General features: G+C 41.6%; 1 protein-coding gene across 2 annotated transcripts; it reads right to left on the bottom strand.

Annotated features, from left to right (window-relative positions):
• Positions 1-9,730: 9,730 nt before the first annotated feature.
• ints5.L (integrator complex subunit 5 L homeolog) lies at positions 9,731-14,922 on the bottom strand. Of its 2 annotated transcripts, XM_018257657.2 has the most exons (4): positions 14,783-14,922; positions 14,206-14,300; positions 12,897-12,984; positions 9,731-12,630 (listed from the first exon to the last, which is right to left on the bottom strand). In XM_018257657.2, exons 3-4 carry the CDS (start codon positions 12,935-12,937, stop codon positions 9,852-9,854), a joined length of 2,820 nt encoding a protein of 939 aa, XP_018113146.1. In that variant the 5' UTR covers positions 12,938-12,984; positions 14,206-14,300; positions 14,783-14,922; the 3' UTR covers positions 9,731-9,851. The 2 variants fall into 2 exon arrangements, with proteins under 2 accessions (XP_018113146.1, XP_018113145.1); XM_018257656.2 differs by lacking the exon at positions 14,206-14,300 and having other exon boundaries at positions 14,783-14,917.
• Between the last annotated feature and the right edge of the window lie 16 nt (positions 14,923-14,938).

Consider the following 14,938-nt stretch of genomic DNA (forward strand, 5'->3'; position numbering starts at 1 on the left):
GGTTGGATAACTTTTAGTATGTTATAAAACGCTTATTCTAAGCAACTTCTAAATTGGTTTTATTTTTTTATAGTTTTTAAATTATTTGCATTCTTCTTAAGGCTATTTCCAACTTTCAAATGGGGGTCACTGACCCCATCTAAAAAACAAATGCTCTGTAAGGCTACACATTAATCGTTATTGCTCCTCTTTATATTCAGGCCTCTCCTATTCATATTCTAGTCTCTTATTCAAATCAGTGCATGGTTGCTAGGGTAATTCAGACCCTAGCAACCAGTTTACTGTAACGGCAAATTGGAGAGCTGCAGAATAAAAAAAAGCTAAATAACTTAAAAACCACAAATAATAAAAAATGCTAATCAATTGCAAATTGTCTCAGAATATCTGTCTCGATGTCATACTATAAGTTAACATAAAGATGAACAACCCCTTTAAGAGACATTGCACTGCACATGCCCACCTCTGCACTTCTACGTGTTCTCTGTCTCTACATACCTTTTTGCCACGTGTATTTTATAGATGTGACCAAACTGCATTCCAACAAGTTTCTTTCTTTCTATATCCGCTGACTTCTCTCTGGTAAGGCCCAGAAGTGCCACAGAGTAAATAGTGATTGTCTGTGGCATCTTTCAGCAGCCTTTCTGCCATTTGCCAGTCTGGTCCTGCTGCCCCAATATTATCCAGTATGTATGAACTGTGTAACCAGAGCAACATTATTCGCTGGAAGTTACGTAGGAAAACTCTGCACCAAGTCCAAATTAAATAATCAAGCAGCACCAATAAAAAGCGGGCCCACTTGTCCGCATGTAACTTGTAGTAAAAGGCAGGTTCAGTGCGCTAATGTTAGAGTGCCATATTGCTCAGTCCAAGAGAGGTAATGTCTTTAGCGTTTATCTGTCCTATTCCTGACGTGTTCCCTGCAGAATAAATCGCATATGGTGAAGTACCGTCGGGATCTTGCTCAAAAAGCCCCGCGGTTGTCTGTACTCACTGGAACGCTTATGTACGCGTGACAAAAAAACAATCCGGTAGTCTCACTGGAGTGGTCTCCTAGGTGGATTCACTGCTGTTGGTTCCTCCTATGCTGCAGGTGGGCCTGTGTGGAGCACAGGTCAGTTATCAAGTAAGCACAATCGCAAGCTCCACACAGGCCCGCCAGCGGCATAGGAAGAACCGACATTAGTGAATCCACCTAGGAGACCGCTGCAGTGAGACTACCGGATTGTTCTTTTGACACACATACATAAGCGTTCCAGTGAGTACAGACAACCGCGGGGCTCTTTGAGCATGATCCCGACGGTACTTCACCATATGCGATTTACACGTCAGGAATAGGACAGATTGCGGAGAGATTATCTACATGCTACACTAGGATTACCACCTGGCAGATATTTTTCCGGCCTGGCCGGTAAAAATGATGGTTGATCCCAATGTTATTAATAGGGGAAAAAAAATAAGTATATAGGAAGGCCTGTATTTTTTCCAGAAAAGGTGGCAACCCTGTGCTTACACCATTACCTAAAACCACTACCTCTCTTGAACTGAGGAATATGGCACTGAACCTGCCTTTTACTATTAGTAGCAGGGAGATCCTGTTTAATGCCAGGGAGTCCACATCGGTAGCATAGAGAGTGCACTTGTGCTCTCTACACTCGAAGAGCCACATTTACGGGTTTGAAACCGGAAGTTTGTCTCTTAAAGTTACCAGGAGCAGCTTTTTGGGCAGGGGCGCTGAGCCAATGAGGCGAGTTGAGAAACTCAGAAGAAAATACGACAGGCACTCACAGATCCCACAAACAGGCTTGTAAAAGAACTGAGAACTTTATTTTAGGGATGCACCGAATCCAGGATTCGGTTCGGGATTCGGCCGGGCAGAAGGATTCGGCCAAATCCGAATCCTGCTGAAAAAGGCAGAATCCCGAACCGAATCCTGGATTCGGTGCATCCCTAAAATAAAGCTCTCAGTTCTTTTACAAGCCTGTTTGCGGGATCTGTGAGTGCCTGTCGAATCCTAATTTGCATATGAAAATTAGGGGCAGGAGGGAAATTGCGTGACTTTTTGTCAGAAAACAAGGAAGTAAAAAATGTTTTCCCCTTCCCACCCCTAATTTGCATATGCAAATTAGGGTTACGATTCGGTTCGGTATTCGGCCGAATCTTTCGAGAGATTCGGGGTTTCGGCCGAATCCAAAAAAGTGGATTCGGTGCATCCCTACTTTATTTAGGCCACAAAGTTAATCAACACATAGCCTTACGCGTTTCGTGCCTCTAGGCACTTACTCATAGGCTGTACAAGAACACATATCGGTATACCAAATACATACCCTGAACCCACCAGAATACATTAATTAGCCAATAGAAAAAGAGGGGCAGGGCATTAAAACCAATATGTAAATAGAAGAACAGACATCTAAAAGCATCCAAGGGCACATAGTAGATGATTCCCAATTAACTCATTGTAAAAAATATATTAGAAGGGTCGAGAAACTCGCCTCAGGCGGTGGCACCCTGCTAATTACCAGGGGCTAAATGGCGCCCCTTTAATTTAAGAGACAGATTTCTGGTTCTCAAACCGGAAATTGGACTCTTGCATAAAGGTGAGTGCGTGGGGGAGCAGCAAGATGCCTCAGGTGGTAGATGGGACAGGATCACCCCTGCTTGTGGGACACTGCCATGTAAGGACAGTTTCTCAATTCACTTCATTGCACAGGGCTCCTGATAAGAATTCAATTGCTCTGTATAAATAAATGCAATTAAACAAGTAATCACTGCATATGTTCAAAGGGGGAGCGCAGCTGTAGGCTATGAATGCATCGCTCAACCTCCCATGCACATTTCACTAACCACCCCCCTTGCTGGTGCCTGTCAGGCCTCTTATAAACACAGCCCCCCAGTAGTTATGCCACTAATCACAACATAGAAGAGATAAGGAAAGACCTGGGGAGCTGTATCTGTTCAGACAGCTTGTGCCACTACAGTCCCAGAAGTGCATCTTCTTATAGGTGCTTACCAAGGGACTGCTCCAGTTGACAACAATTCTCATGATGGAAGAATCTCTCCTGCTAGAGGAGATTACAGGTTTTTATGTATTTAGTTATGCAGAGCAAAAGATGAATTGCAAGCAATTGATAAACTTGTCTTTCATATAATAAGATTGGCACTGTATGCTACGCAATATGTTGGCGCTATATAAATACATGTTAATAATAATAATAATTCTCCATGTACAAACTGGATTGTTACAATTTCCCTACAGTCAGAGCACAGATCAGGGCAGATGGAAACTACTGTTCAGGTCCAGACTAAGGTTCAGAATAGGCCCTGGCATTTTAAGTACATAGAATTTGAGCTCTATGCACTAAAACAGCCACATCCCTCCCCCCCCCAAAAAAAACCACAGCTCTTAGGGTTAGTTCACACAAGGATATTCGGGGAGATTTTGTCGCCTGGCGACTAATCGCCTCGACTTCTGGGCGACAATCTCCCCGAACTGCCTCCTCATGTCTTCCCATCCACTAGAATGAAAAGTCGCCTGCGCTAAAGCACACGCAGCATTTTCCGAAGTCGCCCAAAGTTTCCTCGTGAGGCAACTTTGGAAAACGCTGCGTGTGCTTTAGCGCAGGCGACTTTTCATTTTAGCAGATGGGAAGACACGAGGAGGCAGTTGGGGGAGATTGTCGCCCAGAAGTCGAGGCGATTAGTCGCCAGGCGACAAATTTTCCCGAATCTCCTAGTGTGAACTAACCCTTAGGGGCCGATTCACTAAGCTCGAGTGAAGGATTCGAATGAAAAAAATTCGAATTTCGAAGTATTTTTTTGGTACTTCGACCATCGAATTGGTTAAATTCGTTCGAATTCGAACGAAATCGAACGAATCGAACGAAAGATCGTTCGACTATTCGACCATTCGATAGTCGAAGTACTTCCCCTTTAAAAAAAACTTCGACCCTCTACTTCGGCAGGTAAAACCTACCGAAGTCAATGTTAGCCTATGGGGAAGGTCCCCATAGGCTTGCCTGTGATTTTTTGATCGAAGGATTTTCCTTCGATCGTTGGATTAAAATCCTTCGAATCGTTCGATTCGAAGGATTTAATCGTTCGATCGAACGAAAAATCCTTCGATCGATCGATCGCAGGATTAGCGCTAAATCCTTCGACTTCGATATTCGAAGTCGAAGGATTTCAATTCGAGGGTCGAATTTCGAAGTATTTTTAACTTCGAAATTCGACCCTTAATGAATCTGCCCCTTAAAGTTACCAGAGGCTTTTTAAGCGGCCCTGGTAAAATGCCCTGAGGCAAGGTTTTTACCTTGCACCGAATCCACTATTTAAGGATTAGGCCAAATCCTTTGTGAAAGATTCTGCCAAATACCAAACCAAATCAGAACCCTAATTTGCATATGTAAATTAGGGAAAAAGGGAAGGGAAAAAAACTGTCCGCAGGGCGCAGTTAAAAAAATGTGTGTATTTAGAAATTGAGCAGGCACTTCTAGGAACCAATCTTCCAAGCAGACTTTTTTTTTGAAGAGCACTAGGACACAGCCTAACGCGTTTCGTATCAACAGGATACTTAATCATAGGCCAGCTTATGATTAAGTATCCAGTTGATATGAAACGTGTTAGGCTGTGTCCTAGTGCTCTTCAATAAATAAATACTTTTTTAACTGAAAAGTCTGCTTGGAAGATTGGTTCCTAGAAGTGCCTGCTCAATTTCTATATACTGTTATCCACTCCCTCAGCTGAAGGTTCAGGGCAGTGCACCTGGATCCCTTCCTTAAACTGGTGAGTATTTTTCACTTTGAGACCTGAAAAGATTTACTGCATTTACCTATCAGTGTTTTTTGTTATTCTAATTCCTTGTTTGTGTGCCTAAAAGTCAAGTGATTTTATGGATTTGAAATCGGTTCGGCTAGGCACTTGGATGAATCGGAATCCTGCTGAAAAAGGCCAAAACTTGCCCGAATCCCAATATCTTTGGCTGGGATTACATAATTAACAGTTACTTCCACAAGAACTTGGTTCAGAGTGTTTATTTTATGTAAGGTATGTTGGCTACACTGGTTGATTTTAGACATAAGGCCCCCACTGCTCAGGAAGCAGATGGATGTCATCTCTACCCATTAAAGAAAAATATGTCACTGAGGGTCCCAGTATCTTAGGCACCCCACATACCACACCCCTTTTAAAAAAACATAATCTAGCCCCGGGGAAAAAAGTAGCAGACTGTTGTGCTGCCATTCGTTTAACTATTTTCTTTTACCAACCAGCCTATGAGTATGAGTAAGCCTTTGCTTTATTTGAGTAAGTGGCCAAATAAACATGTTAGGCTTTTTTCTATGTCCTAATAAAGGATTTTGCACTTGTATCTACTTTTTTTTTATTTTTGGGAACCTCACAGTATACTGCTATTTTTAGCTTGTATAGTGCACCCTTAGACTGGAGTGAACTGAGACCCTCCCCAGCTTCTACTTACTATTATTTGTTTTGGATTATATACTTCTGGTGTGGTGACTTTATTTTCAATTAATTTTGGAACTTTGCACTCATTCTCTTTTGCTTTTATCCTATTTACCTTTCCCATTTGTTACTTGGCAAACTTAGACTTGTGTATGCACAGTAGAACAACATTTTTGGCACACTTTTAAGGCCAGGGAATAGATCTGAATTGAATTTCACAGAATTATTGGCCAGGCATCATAGCACCTTCTGTAGCAGCAAGGAAAAAGCAACTTTAATGGGACTGTGGGCTACTCTATACAGCACAGTTAACCATCTGCCTCCTCTTTTTTTGTGGTAGGTAAAATAATATCAATGTAATTCTAAGCAACCTTCCAATATACTGTACACGGTTTTTAAAATGATTCTTAAATGTTAAAAGCACTTTCTGGCCTTTTATACTTTGGGTCAGATATCTAAAACAAGGTAGCAGAATCCAGCTGATAATAAGCAGTTAAAGTTCTGGGAGTTCAGGAGGAAACTAAACAGGATGTGTCACTTAAAATTACATTCCCTTTCTTCCCTTAAAGAAGTGCAAATATAGTTTTGTTAATCCAGTTATCAACAACTTGAGGGAGTGGAAAAAATCCACCAAAGGACCATGGATGGCAAAGAGATTTAAAGGGCACCTATCATAGGAAAACAGTTTTCCCCACCAGAGATGTGGGCTTATAAAATCCCAGCACACTCATGTATGAACGTGCCTGTGACTTCATAATGCATTCTCAGAAGACTAATTATGCGCATCCCTGTCACCAAACATGGGACACCCTCCTGGTGTGGGTGGAGTAGAGCTCACGACAAGCACAATAGTAGTTTCCACCAACTCCAGTGCAGACTCCAATAAGTCAGCACCTCTGGTGCAGGAAACTATTTTTCTATGGTAGGTGGCCTTTGATCAAATGTTTACTTTGAATAAATAAGTTTGTCTAGAGAAGAAAAACAATACCACTTGAGAATAAAAGATTAACTTAAAGTGGATTTGTCGCCAAGACACAAAAATCTATATAATAAAAGTCCTTTTCAAATTAAACATGAAATCCAGTTTCTATATTTTATTAAAGCATTCACAGCTGTTGTAAGCTCATTTAAAAATCTCAGATCTCAATCAAATATTGCCTGCCCCTCCTCTATGCCTTAGGCATAGAGGCGGGGCAGACAATTACTTTCACTTTCAGCGCTTCCTAGATGTCACTGCTCTGCCCACATTCCCCCATTTTCTTCACCGTTTAATTGTGTAGCCAGGGCATGGGCATGGACATCAGGTTCCCCATTATGGTGCACACACAAGATTCTGAGATGATGCAAGGCTTGCCTTAATTAAACTGTATACAAAATGGCTCCTGCTTGTTAGCTATAATTATGAATTCCCAGACTGCAGGAAATACGATTCAAATAATTTATATAGTGTAATTAAAGTTAATCACTAATGTGATAAAAAAGGATTTTCAATAATTTAAGTGCCAGGCACCATAAAATGTATGGGTGTGCTGAGGTTAGAGTGCAAGCAAATGTATACACCAACAGATGAACGGCACTCCGATAAAAACAGGCTTTTTATTACTGGCCTATGCCTATGATTAAGGGAAGGTGTTCCCGAAACGCGTAAGGCCTATGTATTTCCACATTGCCCAGTAATAAAAAGCCTGTTTTTTATCGGAGTGCCGTTCATCTGTTGGTGTATACATTTGTGGCAGTGGGGACACTGCGGACTGAGCACCCGACTTCAAAGGGAAGCAGCTAAGTGGTGGTGAGTTGGAGCGGTCCTAATTGGTGTTGTTGAGTTTACTGTAGAGTGCAAACAAATACTAGTGTCTGGTCTTGAGTAGATTGTCAGCTTTTAGAGGCAACTGGGTCACTATTTCTGTGCCCTCCTTTTGCTTAGATTCTGGAATATACAGCTTTTTTTCCATACAAGGTACTTCATCTCCAGGTTCCCCATTCATAAAAGTTGTCAGTAGTGAAGGCTTTCAATGAGGAAACCCCAGTAAGCAGAGATCCAGAGACACCTGCTGCAAAATCTGTCCATGAAACCGAGGGGATGGGGAGGCACCTCTTTCCTACCAGATTTCCATTACAGTTTGTGCACATGCACTGAACAAGTAGTGTAGGGCAGGTAAGGATACATGCCTAGGGCACTAAGGCAGCTCAAGAGATTAATGGGGTGCTGCGTTATCCATTGTTAACCCGTTGTTAGAGGGGTTGGTTACATTTAAATAAACTTTTAGTTTGACATAAAGGGGGTTATGTAATAAAAGGCACTAAGTTTGCCTAGGAGCAGTAACCCATAGCAACCAATCAGCAGGTAGCATTTACTAGTCACCTGTTTAAAGGCAAACATCTTAATGGTTGCTATGGGTTACTGCTCCTGGGCAAACTTAGTAGCTTTTATTACATATAGGGGAAAGAGTGATATTCTGAGATCATTTGCAACTGTCTTTCATTTTTTATCATTTGTGGTTTTTGAGTTATTTAGCTTTTTATTCAGCAGCTCTCTAGTTTGCAGTCTTATTTTACTCTACTCTAGCAACCATGCACTGATTTGAATAAGAGACTGAGATATGAATAGGAGAGGGTCTGAATAGAAAGATGACTATTAATAGAAGTAATAATACATTTAACAGGTCATTTGTTATTTAGATGGGGTCAGTGACCCACATTTTATTATTTGTACATATCTTCCCAACTGTACTTCTTAAAAATATATATGTATATATATATATATTTTCTGAGGAGCTACAGCTTTTCTTTTCAGTTGTCCTGTGTTCTTCTAATTCTAATGCACATACCACTTTGCATATAGCGTTCAGTGAAATCCCAGGAATTAAACATCTGTCACTGACAAAATAGAAGCACTTTCAGTTGTCATGTAAACTAAAGTCATGTGATTTCAAGGGTTTGGATCTGGTTTGGCCAGGCACGGAATTTATAAAATGGTTCAGTGCAGGACTCTAGTTCACTGCATTTACAACACCAATTATGCATTATGAAGAAGCACATTATCTGAGGCAATACATACATACTCATATGTTAAAGTGGCCATAGACGCATCGATAATATCATACAAAAAAAAAAATTATGCGATATTAAGTGTGTGTATGATGAGAGACAGGCTGACCAATATGGACAAGCCAGAGACATGGATATTGGTCAGCTTATGATCGGGCTGGCCGGAAAATTTTGATCGGCTGCCTTTGAAGGTACTCAAACATCGGGCATTGTTAGTGCTGAATCGTCAGATACAGGTAAAATTCTATTGTTTCTACCAGTATATCTGATTCAGCTCTGCATGTGTGTATTGAAATGAACAATCTTTCTTGAAAATATCTTTTCCAGGAAAGTTTGTAATTGTAACTTCTATGGTCACCTCAAGTCACATTTAAGATTAAAGGCGCAGTCTGGGTTTACAAAAAAATAAAAATAAACTGACATTTATTAAAATGAAACAATCCAACAAATATCCCTCCTAATCTTTGTCTTTGTTAGTACCGTTATTTCTGTTGAATGATGGTCCAAGTCTTCAATTTACTTTTAAAAGTATTCATGTATAGGCATGTTTATCATCCTTTTGATGTCAGCAAGCATGGTCTGAAATGTGGCCCTAGCCAGTACAAACAGTACTTATAGATATTGTATCTTTCTTTCTTTTTTTGATTCAATTTTCTGTGGCTTTAAAGTGAGGATAAGCAACTTGTCAAGCTCAAGATTTTTCTTGTACTGTTCTTGAAGGCTAGAAGTACTGGAATATGCCCGTTCCTAAGTGCAAAGCACCTAAAGTACAAAGACCAGGAACAAACTACAATACTTGACTTAGATCTCCAGTACAGTTTTTCCACAAACATTACAACCCCTTTTTACGCAAAAGCACTGCAAACATGAGGTGCAGCAGGATCATATACATCCTCCCTAACTGCACATCATTTAGACGTACATATCATGAAGCATCAGTCGACACATCCCTTCCCTTAGTAGGAGGAAAGTACATGACTGTGTTTAACCTGCACCTCACACTGGATTCTGAAAACAGAATGAGGTGCAGATATGCCCCTACCACAGGGGCATAAATTACCCCAAGTGTTAATGTTGCCAGAAGCATCTAACAATCGGTATGAAGTAGCTAATATTTGCATTGGAATATAAATCTAGCTATTATATTGTCAGCCTCTCACTTGAAAATGGTTTCAAACCTATATAAGATATTTTTCACACAAAGGAATGCTTTTTTATTAGACAGTTATGGGAATGGTGTTTATTTTTTTTAAACCACAAGTATATTGGCAAATTATGTCATTAAGGCATAAACCAATTAAGCATGCTAAGATATATGTGAAAATGTCTTTATAAATTATCTGCATTTACAGCTGGAACCTCCCTGAAAGCAGTCCCAATCGATCAATATTACGATGCAAGACACTATGAACAATACTCATGTACTTTGCTGGATCACCTTCTCTAGAAAAGTCTCTAGTAAATATCCCTCTTCCTGACTGAAAGACAAATCTTTGTGGGAATGGTTCATTTTCTTGTATGAAGTCCCAAACACTGAGGAGTAAAAGACGGACCTCAAATGGGGCAAGGAGAGAAAACATCTCATGCATATTTGTGAGTGCAGGGGGAAGCAGCTGCCCTTCTCCCATACAGGACACCAACTCACAGGAAGCCTTTAAGTGCCAAGAAGAGCTTACAGAATTCTGCTGACGAGATGCCTCCCAATGTGTCAAGAGTATAGCTAAAAGTCCTCTAAGCAGCACTGAACAATAGCAGAGTGCAGGTCGACCTTGCGCAATCAAGTGGAGGAGCTGAAACAATAGAGGGTTTTGACGGAAGCATTTGTAGATGAGTAGGTCTCTTTGCACTGTGGAGCGTGCGTGATCTTCTGGAGGCCAAGCCAGTTCACTATTTGTGACATCTGGGCAAGCATTTTCTGTCAGTGTCACTGCCAGTGTTTTGGCTGCCTCAGGGTCTAACATAGCCGACTGCCCCCCATCCTCTCCTTTCTTGGCACAGCATTGACAGAGAAGAGAGAGCAAGTTTTGTGTATTTTCAGTACATTCCTCTTCCCCAAGTTGTTTACTCTTCTCTTCAGGCTTAAGCCCTGACCCAATTACTCCTGCATGAAATACAGACCACACACTACCTGAAAAATCCACAGCTGACCCTAGATGATTGTTACTCTCTAACAAAGAGGCAGGGTCACTATCCAGTCTAGGGCCAGTGGATGAAGAACTGTGTCCTCCAAACAGACTTGCGTTTCCCTTGTGTAGAGCCCCTTCAACTAGCTGGTTTAATACTGCTTTTCTGCCAGCAGATGATACTCTACAAAGCCGCAGGAGGAGGCGAGAAGAACTACTGACCCCTGAGGAACTGCGAATATTCATGGAGCGGAAAAGAAGGTGGGAAGAAGAGCGAATCAGAAGATGAAGTTGCGAAGGGGGTATAGAGGCTGGCAAAGGGCAACAGCATAGCAAGGTACAAGCTGCTTCACAAACACGAGGGTCATTGTGAAGCAGCAACTGCCCAAAGTCAGAAAGGTACTCTGAGAGTGCCATTCCTACGTCCCTTCCCATGCTTCCCTCTTCACACTGCACAACTAGTGCCAAATTCTGAAGTAGCTGAAGTGCACATTTATCATTGAGAGCTCCTGCATGTATTTGAGCAACACTTCGATTAACTGCTGCTTGTGCCAGTCCTTGTACAGAGGAAGACAGAACTGCATGCAGTTGCACTGCAAGTCCAAGCTCTTCAGAGCTCTGAGCCAAAGTAAGCAATATGCAGAGTGCCTCAGATGAACAAGGTGGGCTGCTGTATATACAAAGTAGCCCAATCAGCTGGTGAATCCAGAGGTGCCGTTTTCTTTCCAAGCGCAACATCTCAGCACACAGATCTGGAAGATGTCCTCTCATGGCTTCTAGAAATGGTACAGCTCGTGGCTGTACTTCAGAAGTTCCTCTTGACCCAGACCTCCCGTACACCTGTTTCTGTAAGTTAAGTAGTAGTAAACGCACAATGCGATCACAGGCCTCTCTCACAGAATCATGCACTGCCAAGCCTGGTGTGGTTATAACAGAAGCGGGCATAGCAGTGTCCAGAAGAAATCGCAAGAGACGAGGGGCACCTGCAGATGTTTGACAAGCAAGGTGGACACTGAGGTTTAACATGTTATCCAACTCTTCGCGAGGCAAGGTGGAGCAATGCTGTTGTAGTTGGGCTAAAGTAGAAGGCTTTAGAGAATCAACCAGATCCTGGCATACAGTACCCAAGAGGGATGGCGAAAGGGCTGCCAACTGAAGAAGATATGGCAAGGTCGCCCGCTGCTGCTTACTTCCAGGTCTTAAACTTTCATGAAACATTCTTAGAATCTCCTGTCTGATGCTTTGCCCATGGCGGGAACTAAGGTGCCCCAGGATTCCTACAACAGAGCCCAACTTTGGCACACGCTTGTCAGCAGTATCAGCAGGGGAGCTGTGTGCACAGAAATCCTTCAGGCCACAGGAAAGAACCCGGCTAATTATTGTACTGGGGAACGAATTTCCAATATGAGCAACAACCCAGTCAAAGTGAGGAGAATGTTGAACAGAGGTGTCCAACAAGGCATCAACACAGGCATCTGGACAGCTGCCAATCATGGTGGACAGGCAATGGGTGTAGATATCCATAAGTACACGAGTGGCACCACAGGACATCCATAGTTGCAGCAATTCATTGAGGCTTGCAGAGTGTGGCATTCCCTGTCTACCTGCATGTTTACTGCTTAGCTGTCCCATGAGCTCTATAGACCAAGCAGATATCAGAGGAGCCCATGCTCTAGGGTTAAGTTTGATGAACTCCTCCAGAACCCTTTGAACTTCCAGTGTAACTTCATCCAGTCCTTGTGTAGATGGTGGGGGAGGTGGTCGGCGCTGGGATGAAGATGATGGTGGGAGTGCATCTTGAGAGTCACGCTCATTCAAGAAAGAGGAAACACTGTCATGAAACACAGTACGTAAGTGTTCAAGCACTGCATGTCGAGCAGGAGGCAGACACTGTAGAAGCAGTAGGGAGCAGCGTGCATGATCACGTGGACTCAATTTATGGCCATGCTCAGGATCTGAACCACTCAAGAACGATTTAATTTGCAGAGAGAGCTGCTGCGGACTGTAAAGGGAAAGAAAGACAATGAATAAAATAAGGCAAAAAAAAAAAAAAACACAACTGAAAAAGTGCATATATATTACTGGGAAATGGGAGTATTAAAAAACAAAAAACTGGCCACAAAATTATTTGAAATCAATTAAAATGTGGTACATGGGGAATTAAGCACAATCCTGACTCTTGTCATGTACCTGAGTGGAGGTGGGGTTAGGGAAATAACACAGGGGGTGCTTTTTCCCATCAAAGAAGGAAGCATATTTGTTTAGTACCTGAGTTGAGGAGGAAGTGGTTGAGGCTGGGAGGAAAGCATGAGGACGGTTAGAATTTTGAATGTAGACTATATCAAGCAGACATCACCTGGGAAGAAACATAACAGAACAATAAGAAAAATGTATGGAGGGTACACACATGTATCACAGTGTAGAGCAATGAAATAAATGGGTACGCACCAAGTAGAATCAGGAGGCAAAACGTGATATGATACAATAAATATTTTCAATTAGAAAGATGTACTGTTAATATAGTATAGCAGATGTTTTGGATCAAAATCCTTTATCAAGGGAAGTCTGGGGGTGTATGTGTAAACGTGTTTAAATACCTAAATGAAAACCACCTTGGAAAGTCTCTATGGCATCAGTAGCCCATAGAGACGCCACCTCTATGTTAGCACATCATCTGTGGATAGGGTTGCAACCAGGCAGGTATTTTGCCGGCCTGGCTGGTAAAAAATGATGATTGGTTCCAATGTTATTAATAAGGAAAAATTATATATAGAAAGGCCGGTATTTTTTTCTGGAAAAAGTGGCAACCCTATCTGTGGATAGCGTTTCCACCTGGCCGGTAAAAATGATGGTTGATCCCAATGTTATTAATAGGGAAAAAAGATAAATATATAGGAAGGCCAGTATTTTTTTTCCAGGAAAGGTGGCAACCCTTTCTGTGGAGCGCCAGGAATTCTCATAATTTTTGCTTAAAACTCCTGTACTGAGTGAAGGTGTCTCTACATTAACTCAAAACTGAAGAGAAGGAAAAGGCCAACAGGCAGTAATTGTACTGCAATTCTCTTTTAGTCAGGTTTCAGGCAAGACTCATTGAAATGTAACTACTGTCTGTTGCACTTTTCCTTCCACTTCCCATAGCGTCTCATTAACTCTCTTCTGTAGCTGACTTGATTAGCGTGAATTATAGTTCATTGCAGTTCACCTTAACTTTTAGTATGACACATAGAGACATAGACACATTCTGAGACAATTTTCAATTGGTTTTCATTTTTAATTATTTGTGCTTTTTTAAATTTAGCTTTTTAGTCAGGAGCTGTCCACTTTGCAATTTCAACAGTCCGGTTGCTAGGGTCCCAATTCCCCTAGTAACCATGCAGTGATTTGAATAAGAGACTGGAATATGAATACGAGAGGCCTGAATAGAAAGAGGAGTGTTAAAAAGTAATAACTATAAATGTGTAGCCTTACAGAGCATTTGTTTGTTAGATAGGGTCAGTGACCCAGATTCGAAAGCTGGATAGAGTCAGAAGAAGAAAAAGGCAAATAACTCCACAACTATAAAAAAAATAAATCATACCTCCCAACTGTCACGTTTTTAGAGTGACAGTCCCTCTTTTGACAGCTCAACCTGAAGCACCTTGTTTGTACTAGAAAGTCCCAATTTTCTCTGAACTGAACAGGCAGAAAAAGAAACAATGTTTCTAAATTAATTGGCTTTTGGCAGAGAGCTCAGAACAGCCACAGCTTCAAATAAGATACTTTTGTAACAATTTAGAGATAATCAAATAACAATATAAGATAACAGGTCTCTGGGGAGAAGTTAGACTCACAGCATAAAGGACAAGTCAAAACTGTAATAACTGGTAAAACAAAAAAAGAAATATGTTCAAACATGTAATTAGGGGCGTAGCCACAAAAACAGGGGCGGCAACTTTGTCGTCCCTCTTTCGATTTCCAAAATGTTGGGAGGTATGAATAAATAATGAAGACCAATTGAAACGTTGCTTAGAATGAGTCATTCTATTGAATATTAAAAGTTAACTGAAAAGGTGAACCAGCTCTTTAACTAAAAGGGACTGAGACCATTGATGCCGCTCATTGGTGGTTTTTAGCTCAGTTTCATCAGACAATGAAGCACTGCGACATTACATTACCTGCAACACACAGCGTCCAATCAGGCTGCACCTCGCGCCCCAATAAAATCAACCAAGCCGCCACACAATCTTATTTAATGTAACGCAATATCTCTCTGTAGAGATGCAAAACATCCATCTACCCTCCCACACCGCCGTCACTGAGTCCTACTGCTG

This window comes from Xenopus laevis, chromosome 4L (assembly GCF_017654675.1).
Source record: "Xenopus laevis strain J_2021 chromosome 4L, Xenopus_laevis_v10.1, whole genome shotgun sequence".
Taxonomy (NCBI): domain Eukaryota; kingdom Metazoa; phylum Chordata; class Amphibia; order Anura; family Pipidae; genus Xenopus; species Xenopus laevis.

Excerpts from the sequence above, each read along its gene's own strand:
- ints5.L (XM_018257657.2), bottom strand. The coding sequence starts at position 12,937 with ATGCTTTCCTCCCAGCCTCAACCACTTCCTCCTCAACTCAG. Across the intron at positions 12,631-12,896 it reads CCACTTCCTCCTCAACTCAG|TCCGCAGCAGCTCTCTCTGC; the intron begins GTACTAAACAAA and ends TTCCCTTTACAG.